Source organism: Leptonychotes weddellii, chromosome 14, assembly GCF_054177405.1.
Source record: "Leptonychotes weddellii isolate Sample4059 chromosome 14, ASM5417740v2, whole genome shotgun sequence".
In the NCBI taxonomy this organism is placed as follows: Eukaryota; Metazoa; Chordata; class Mammalia; order Carnivora; family Phocidae; genus Leptonychotes; species Leptonychotes weddellii.
The window spans coordinates 58,943,323-58,953,068 of NC_138382.1; the positions used below are offsets into that span (position 1 = coordinate 58,943,323).

Sequence of the window (9,746 nt, forward strand, 5' to 3'; positions counted from 1 at the left end):
AAAAAAAAAAAAAAACTTAGCTTAGCCTGTTGGATTCCTTCCAACTAAGGGAAGTCACATTCATTACCATTTTAATGTCATCTCCTAATGAGGGCCACAAGAATCAACAGGCTTGAGACTAGTTAACAGAAAGCAGGAAATGGACTCCAAGTGAACAGAACCATCCAAGACAAGAATTAAGATGTGCTCCAACTTCAACTTCATTTTCTATGAAGCTCTGTAAAGATGACACTATCCTGTCTTCATATTATTCATCAGCTCACTGAATACACTCATGGGGAGTCAAGGTACCTACATAGGGTGTATAAAATGTGCACACTGGAAATATATATGACCAATTCCTTTTTTATTTTTTAAGATTTATTTATTTATTTGAGAGAGAGAGCGCGCGCGCAAGTGGGGGGAGGGGCAGAGGGAGAGACGCAGACTCCCCAGTGAGCAGAGAGCCCGACACCAGGCTTGATGTCAGGACCTAGAGATCATGACCTGAGCTGAAACCAAGAGTCGGCCACTTAACTAACTGAGCCACCCAGGGACCCCTGACCAATTCTTAACTGTATCTCCTCCACTAGGTATACCCACATGAATTTTCCACAAAGTCAACTGCCTTCTTCAGGACAGGAATCCACTTGGGTACTGAGACTATAAGAACCATTAGTATTCATGTCCACCCCCATTAATCTGCTGCAAAAGAATCAGACTTTCCACAAATCATCAAAGTCTAAACAGCTTTTAAAAACCTTCCTGCATGGGGTGCCTGGGTGACTCGGTTGGGTGCCCGACTCGTGATTTTGGCTCAGGTCATGATCTCAGGGTTGTGAGATCAAGCCACGTGTCCGGCTCCCTGCTCTGCACAGAGTCTACTTGGGTTTCTCTCTCTCTCTCCCTCTGCCCCTCCCCCCCGCTTGTGTGTGCTCTCTTAAATAAATAAATCTTAAAACAAAACAAAACACAAAACTGCCTGCATGGAATATTACACAGCAGTAAAAGGGAACACACTTAATAATACATACAACACCTTCAATGAATTTCAACAGAATTATGCTGTAGGTGTGGCTATAAAGGGGTGGCATGAGGATTCCTGTGGTATGGAACAGCTCTGTATCTTGATGGTCTTGGTCTTGATAGCTTACAGGAAGCTACACATATGATAAAAACTGTGAGCACACACACACATACACACGAGTGCATGTAAAACAAGTGAATTGTCCATTTCCTAGTTTTGTTATTGTATTATAGTTTTGCAAAATGACAACATTAGAGGAGGTGGGGTGAAGAGTCCATGGGACCTCCCTGTGCCTTTCTTTGCCATGTCCTGTGAATCTAGAATTATTTCAAAATTTAAAAATAAAAACAAGCAACTTTCTAAACTACTCTGATCTAGGGCTCCCCAGACTGTGTGTGCCTTCAATACAGTAGTAGAGATAGTCAGTCCTATTGCAGTTGAAAACCAGTACAGAGAGGCTCTGGACGTCTGGACTTATTTCCACTACAGAAGAATGACCATCAAAGAAGAGGAGCCGCTGAGATATTAAGGCTGCCAATTTTTTAACTTCACTCCAGATCTCTCTCCTGCACTACACACCAACAAAGGCAATGGCCTACCGGATGCTTCTGCTTATACTTACCATAGGCACCTCAAACTCAACAGGTAAAAAAGTAAGTGAATTCTTTTCCCCACCATATCTGCTCCTCTATTTCCCATCTTGGTGAATCTACCATCAACCGCCAACCTACCAAGCCAAAAACACAAGTAATGCTAGATTTCTTCCAACTATATCTAACTAATCACCAAATCTGTCCATCCTGTTCATTGCCACTATAACTATCCACAATTAAGGGCTTCATCATCTCTTACCTGGTTTACTCTGGCTTTTAACTGATCTAAAAGGCTCAAATCTTATACCCTGGTCCATCTTTTCTCCACAGTACAGAGGGAAAAACTGTTCTAGAATGAAATGTTTATGCCAGTTCTTTTCTTCCATCCTTAATCAAGATAATGAACATATCTATCACTCTCAAAAGTTTCCTTGTGCCCCTGTGTAGTCCCTTCCCAGAGCCCACTATCCACAGACAACCACTGATCTTTCTGTCACTATAGATTAATTTGCATTTCCTAGAACTTTGCATAAATGGAATCATATTGTATGGACTGGTTTTGTTTTTTTTTTTTTTGCCTGACTTCTTTCACTCAGCATAATTATTTTGAGATTCATCCATGCTGCTGCATATATAGTTAATTTTTATTTAATGCTAAGTATTACTCCTTTGTACGGATATACTACAATTTGTAACTAATCAGAAATATTAAGGACAAGCACTTGAGTATGCTCTGGGTAACAGGAGATAAGTACAGAGAAATATATTCTGAAAGACATCCTTTTAAGAATATTCAAATATGATTCTAAACCAAGTTCAAGAAATGTCCAAGCAGGTTTTACATAAAGAAATAAAGTCAACTGAAAGTAGAAAACCAAGCTAAATGTCAATTTACAATCCTAAAACTGGCTGAGTATTTCCTACTTAAATCAGTGACTACCTTGGAGTTAAAAAAAAAAAAAAAAAGGCCATACAATTTGTCATCAAATTCAACAAGGTAACATAAAAACCTCTTTCACAGAAGCCAAATTAAACAAGTACAAAAAAAGATCCTCTAAGACAGGGGTTGGCAAATTTCTTCTGTAAAGTGAGAGAGTAAGTATTTCAGGCTTTTGCGACATAAAACCTGCGTCACAACTACTCAATTCTACCTGTTCTTGCAGCCCCAAGACAGCCATAGACAGTATGTAAATGAATGGGTGTGGTTTGTTCTAATAAAACTTTACAGAGATGCCTAGGTGGCTCAGTCGGTTAAGCATCTGCCTTCGGCTCAGGTCACGATCCCGGGGTCCTAGGATAGAGTCCCGCATCGGGCTCCTTGTTTAGCAGGGAGCCTGCTCCGCCTTCTGCCTGCCACTCCCCCTGCTTGTGCTCTCTTTCTCTTTCTGTCAAATAAATAAGTAAAATCTTTAAAAACAACAACAAAACTTTACAGAAAGAGGTGGTTGGAAGTCACCCTGAGCCACAGATTGCCAACCTTGCCTCCAAAATGATACAATGTGAGGGTGCTTGGGTGGCTCAGTTGGTTAAGCATCTTGACTTGCTTTCGGCTCAGGTCATGATCTCAGGGTAGTGAGATCGAGCCCTGCATCAGGTTCCACGCTCAGCTGCAGGTCTGCTTGGGATTCACTCCCTACCCTTCTCTCTCTACCCCTCCTCCCACTCTGCTCTATCTCTATAATAAATAAATCTTAAAAAAAAAAAAAAAAAGATACAATGTGGAAACACTGCTGACTCTGCCACTGGGGGATTATCTCAATTTCTTAACCTTTGATCCTGATTCCTCATCTGTGAAATGGGGATTGTCTCTTCAATCTCCTCAGTCACTGTGAGGAACACAGGACACACTGTAGGTGAAAGTGCTTTGCAAATCATAAATATATTATAAACTGTAAATCTCATTTCAAATATAAAGACACTGACCATAAACTGTTCCCAAAATCTTAAGTATTTCCCTCTCCCACCATCCCCCAAAACATGCCGTTCTTATGCAAAAATGACAACATTTATCAAAGCTTTTCTCTTCCGATCTTTTCTCTTCCAAGGTAGCTGCATCAATGAAGATCATTTCGTGAAATGATACTAAACCTAGGGCATCCATTTCTATTTTTGCAAAATAATATCCTTACTTTGCCCACTCAGGGTGATTTGCTAGAGTCTCATTAATCAAATTGCTTGTGACTTCAATCATGTGTACACTCTCTTGATGTACCTGTATCATGGATAGAAAAGAATCTCAATAAAAAATAAGCCCAATTTAACATTTATTTTTCTCCACTATTATTGGAACTATGCTTTTGAGTCAAATAATTACGCATCTTAGTTTCAATTAATTTAGAACCCTGTACTGAACAGCTGCTATACATAATGTCCTATGACCCTCACTATGGAATTTAAAAAGTACATACAGCTCCCTGACTTCAAGCTCAACAACTTCAGGAAAAATTACATAAAAAGATACATTCAAATATTTATACATACACACAAGACAAATAAGTAAATATATTCAGTTCACACACGTGCCTATAGTATATGTAAGCAAAACCAACACTGCATGAGTTTACAAAATTATGATGCAGTGTGAGACATACAAGCAAATAAGGAATTTAGTAAAGCTTTGGAGTAAAAAAAAAAAAAACAAAGCCAGCTGAAACTGCACCTCAGAATTTACTTTGTTAAATAACCAACAAAACGAGGAGGACAGAGGTGCCTGGGTGGCTCAGTTGGCTAAGCGTCTGACTCCTGATTTTGGCTCCAGTCATGATCTCAGGGTTGTGAGATCAAGCCCTGTGTCAGGATCCCTACTCAGCGTGGAGTCAGCTTGAGATTTTCTCTCTCCCTCTGCCCCTCCCACTCCCCCCACCCCCAAAATTAATTTAAAAAAAAAAAGAAACAAGCCAGTGTCAGAGAACATGCTCTATATTTTACTACTTTTTTAAAAGATTTATTGGAGAGAGAGAGAGAGAAAAAAAGAGAGAGAACGAGCAGGGGGAGGGGCAGAGGGAGAAGCAGACTCCCCATTGAGCAGGGAGCCCAACATGGGGCTTACTTCCCGAGATCATGACCTGAGCGGAAGGCAGCCACTTAACAGACTGAGCCACCCAGGTTCCCCTATATTTTACTATTTTTATTTTTATTTTATTTATTTTTTTACCAAGTATTTTACTATTTTTAAATTAGGCATATTGAGCATATGGTTTATCCTGGTATTCCATGTTTACCTGAAAGAACATGATTCTGGGGCGCCGGGGTGGCTCAGTTGGTTAAGCGAGTGCCTTCGGCTCAGGTCATGATCCTGGAGTCCCGGGATCGAGTCCCACATCGGGCTCCCTGCTCGGCAGGGAGTCTGCTTCTCCCTCTGACCCTCCTCCCTCTCATGCTCTCTGTCTCTCATTCTCTCTCTCACAAATAAATAAAATCTTAAAAAATAAAAAATAAAAAAATAAAAATAAAAAGAACATGATTCTGTTGTGGTCACTTCACATTGACTGATAGTGTTTTTCAAGACTTATATTCTTACTAATTTGCTATCTACTTATTCTCTCAATTTCTGCAAGAGGAGTATTACTGAATCACTGGTTTTTCTATTTCTCCTTTTAATTCTGAATATTTTGCTTCATGTATTTTAGAGCTCTATTGCTAGGAACATACACATTTAAAATTGGTATATCCTACTGCAGTATTACTTCACCATTACGAAAAGTCCTTATTTCTTTTTTGTCTTTAGTAATATTTAACTACATTGTCTGATATTAATATAATCATTCTACAACTCTTATGTTTACAGTTTGCATGGTATATCTTTTTTCATCCTTTTACTATCAATCTTTTCATGGCTTTGAATTTTTTTTTTTAAAGATTTTATTTATTTGACAGAGAGAGAGAGAGCACAAGTAGGCAGAGCGGCAGCCAGAGGGAGAGGGAGAAGCAGGCTTTTCGCTGAGCAGAGAGCCCAATGTGGAGCTCAATCCCAGGACCCCGGGATCATGACCTAAGCCGAAGGCAGCCACTTAACCGACTGAGCCACCCAGGCGCCCCTTCATGGCTTTGAATTTCAAGGGTAAAACACTTATAGATACCATTTAGCTAGAACTTGCTGTTTTATATCCAGTCTGAAAATCTCTGCCATTTGATTATTTAATTGCTTCACATTTAATACATCCATTGATATGACTGGATTTAGGTCTGCCATTTTGCTATTTGCTTTCTGTCTCATCCCTATTCTTATTCTTTTACTGCCTTCTGTGTTAAGCAACTATATTTTTAGTATACCATTTTAGTTCCTCTAAAATTTGTTAGTGGTTGCTATTTATCTTAAGTTTACCACATCTTTATCACAGATCACCTCAAGTTAATATTGACTTACTTCCAATAAAATATAAGAACTTCATACCAGTATAATTCTGTTTCCCGGTCTTCTTTTTGTGCTGTGGTTATACATATATAGTTCATCTATGTGTATTATAAACTCTACAATACAGTGTTTTACTCTTTTACTTTCCTTTAAATAGTCCTGTTGTTTAAATAAACTGAAAAGGGGGGGGATATAATTTTTATATATACCCACATATTTACCAAGTGCTCTTCATTCTTCCCTTTGGATACAAGTTATTTCTAGAGTCATTGCTCTTCAATCAGAAGGAATTCCTTTAGCATTCCTTACAGTGCGGGTCTGCTATTAACAAATTCTCAGTTTTGGTTATCTAGAAATACTTTTATTTTGCCTTTGCTTTTAAAGAATAGTTTCAGAGGGGCCCCTGGGTGGCTCAGTCAGTTAGTGTCTGACTTCAGCTCAGGTCATGATCCCAGGGTCCTGGGTCATGTGCATGTTGCTCTAATAAATAAATAAAATCTTTAAAAAAAAAAAAAGAATAGTGTCTGTGAATATAAAATTCTTGGTTGACTAGTTGTTTTTTCCCAAGACTGAATATGTCATTCCAATGTCCTGAGGTACTCACTGTTTATTATGAGAAGTCAGTCATTATTTGTTTTGTTGTTTTCCTGTGTGTGATGTGTAATTTTTCTCTTGCTTCCTTCAAGATTTTTTTTCTCTCTTTGGCTTCCAGTAGTTGGACTACGATGTGTGTCTAGGTATGGTTTTGTTTTGTATGTATTTATTCCACTCAGCATTTGTTGAGCTTCTTGGCTATTTTAATGTTTTTCATCAAACTTGGGAAGTTTCTGACCATTATTTCTTCAAGTATTTTTTCCACTCTTCTCCTTCTCCTTTCACTTTCTGGGATGCCAATTACACGTCTGTTAGTCTTTGCTATTGTCCTACAAATCTTTGAGTCTCTCCTCATCCACTATTTTAAAAATATTTTGTTCTTCAGATTGGATACCTTCTATTAATCTTTCTTCAAATTCATTCTTTTTTTTTTTTTCTGGATCTCAAATCTGCTGTTGAGCCTATCCAGTAAATTTTTCATTTGTTATTGCTCTTTTCAACTCTAGGATTTCTACTTGGTTCTGTTTTATAATCTCCATTTCTCTGTTGAGCATCTGCATTTGTTTACACATTATTAGCATACTTCCCTTTAATTTTTGAACATATTTATAATAGCTGCTAAATCCAACATCTGCACTACTTAAGTATCCACTTTTTTGACTGTTTTTTTTGCCCCCTCCAAGTCACACTTTTCTGTTTCTTTTATGTCTGGTAATTTCTGGTTAAAAAATTGTTTAAAAAATGTGTTGTAGCAACTCTGGATTTTGTTTTATTCTTCTGAGACCTGTTATTTGTTTCAGCAAGCAATTAACTTCTCTGTAGTTAAGCTGCAAAATCTGCCTTCCCTGTCACTGATGTTTCTGCTCGGTGTTTTTTATTATTATTTTTTAAAGCCTAAAGCCTTCCCCTGAGCCTGCATAGCTTAGCAGACAGCAAATGATTCTGGCAGAAATCATGCCCAGATACTTCACAATACAAATCTTCATTCTCTGCAGCCTGAGATGTGTGAGTTGAGAAATGCAATCAAAGGCACAACCAACTTGCAAATCTCCCCAGGCTTTCAAAGTGCACAGAGCTCCTTGAGGTCTCCCATATACCAGTTTAGGATGTATGGCTTATTAATCTTCTTATTATTAAGCCCTTCATGGTTCTCTTGCTTCCAGAACCTCCCCCTTTAATTTATAGCTGCTCTGTTACCAGCCCCAAACCAAGTCTACCACCTCCCACAGGAAAAGCTGCAGGTTTCTGTTGCCCAAGCCAAGCAGGATGAGAAAAAGTCCAAGCAAGAAAGCCACAAACTACCTGTTTTACCAGCTGCAGTAACAGTTTTTCATGAGGAAATATTCCTCAAATTGTTGCCTAACTGATGGTTTTCCAACACCCTGACATGGTGTTTTTAATAATTTTTTTTTTTTAAGATTTTATTTATTTGAGAGAGAGAGCACGAGCAGGGGGAGGGGCACAGGGAGAGGGAGAAGCAGACTCCCTGCTCAGCAGGGAGCCCGACACAGGGCTCGATCCCAGAACCGTGGGATCATGACCTGAGTTGTCAGACACTTAACCGACTGAGCCACCCAGGCGTCCCAGTGTTTTTAATAATTTTATACTGTTTTGCTCTTCCTTTCTGTGGGAAGGAATTATCTGACATCATTGCCCTGTTACTACCCAAAGATGAAGCCAAAAAGAATTCTGACAAACTGGATGTGGATACAAAAGGAAAAAATGTAGTCAAGGATGACCCTAAGGTTTTTCACCTAAGCAAGTAGAACGGAGTGGTCATTTACACCAAAATAGACTATCAGGAGAACAGACAAGCAAGGAAAGAGCTGAAATTCAGTTTTTGACATGTTATATTTCAGAAGGCTATTAGACATTCAAGTGGATATTTTAGACAATCCCATTATTGAATAAACTAGATAACCAATAAGTTTCCTTCAAAAGCTCAGTTTGCATAAGTCCTAGACCACAAAAAAGTGGTTCAGTAATACATGTTATCAAAGTTCAGGAAAGCAAAAGCTCGCTGAAGCATGGGTTGAACAAAGAAAAAGGATGTGAAAAATGAATAGAATTGACATGAGCAGTCAAGAAGACCCTATGCAAAGAAACAAAGAAAGGAAAGTGGAATAGAAGAGCAGGAGAAAGGAAAAAGAAAAAAAAAAAGTGGAAGATCATACTGATATAAGGTTTCTCTAAGAACTAGAATAGAAGGTAAGAATGTATAATGGCAGGCTTAGGCAAAATATAACAAAAACAAAAAAAGGTCTCCGAACAAGTCTATACAGTTTATGTAAGTGACTATACATGATCAATATCCAAAGAACAGATAAGAACTACATAGAAACTGAAACAGAGATATGGAGAGAGCAAGTTGTTAGAAGCTGAGACTGAGGACATACTGAGGCTGAAAATAACTGAGAAGAGGACTTCCAAGTGGAGATTCACATAGCAGGAAACAATGCAATCCTTTAGTAAATTCTGCATATTAGATTATCTATTGATAACATATCTCTACAGCACTATATGAAAATTTTTCATATCCATAATTTCACATAAACTTCACAATTCCTGGAAAGTAACATATCAAAATCTAGGATGAGAAGTTCAGTGGACTTCAGATAAAGATTAAGATACATAATAAAAATTTATTTTAAAAGTCAGTAAGATACATCACTATCGAGAAAATTTTAGCTGTACTTTAGAGAATTTTTTTTTTTAATAATGAAGGGTGTTAAAACCTGAATGTTTGTATCCTCCCAAAATTCTTAGGTTCAAATTCTAACCTCCAATATGATGGTTAAGAGACAGGGCCTTTGGGAAGTAATTAGTTCACAAGGATGGAGCCCTCATTATGGGATTGGTGTCATTATAAGACACAAGAGAGGTGATCTTTCTCTCCACCATGTGAGGGTACAAGGAGAAAATGGTCATTTCTAAACCGGACAGAGTGCCTTTTACCAAGAACTTGACCATGGTGGCACCTTGATCTGAGACTCCCCAACTCCACAACTGTGACAAATAAATGTTTGTTGTTTAAGCCACCCAGTCTACGGTATTCTGTTACAGCAGTCCAAACTAAGAAGAGAAAGAATTGGAAGTGTAAGCTGGAAGGACCTAGACAGTAAGACATAAAGATTCTATGGTAAATTAGCAGAAATACCAATGGGACAAGAAGGGAAGGAGCTAATCAAGAAATTCTGAT

At 38.3% G+C, this 9,746-nt stretch overlaps 1 protein-coding gene across 2 annotated transcripts in view; it reads right to left on the bottom strand.

Moving 5' to 3' along the window:
- TMEM245 (transmembrane protein 245) overlaps positions 1–9,746 on the bottom strand; it is a 99,236-nt gene that overhangs the window by 50,353 nt on the left and 39,137 nt on the right. For both annotated transcript variants that reach the window (XM_081803360.1, XM_081803359.1), the window contains one exon: positions 3,729–3,811. In XM_081803360.1, the coding sequence (XP_081659486.1) occupies positions 3,729–3,811 (83 nt within the window). The remainder of the gene's footprint in view (positions 1–3,728; positions 3,812–9,746) is intronic.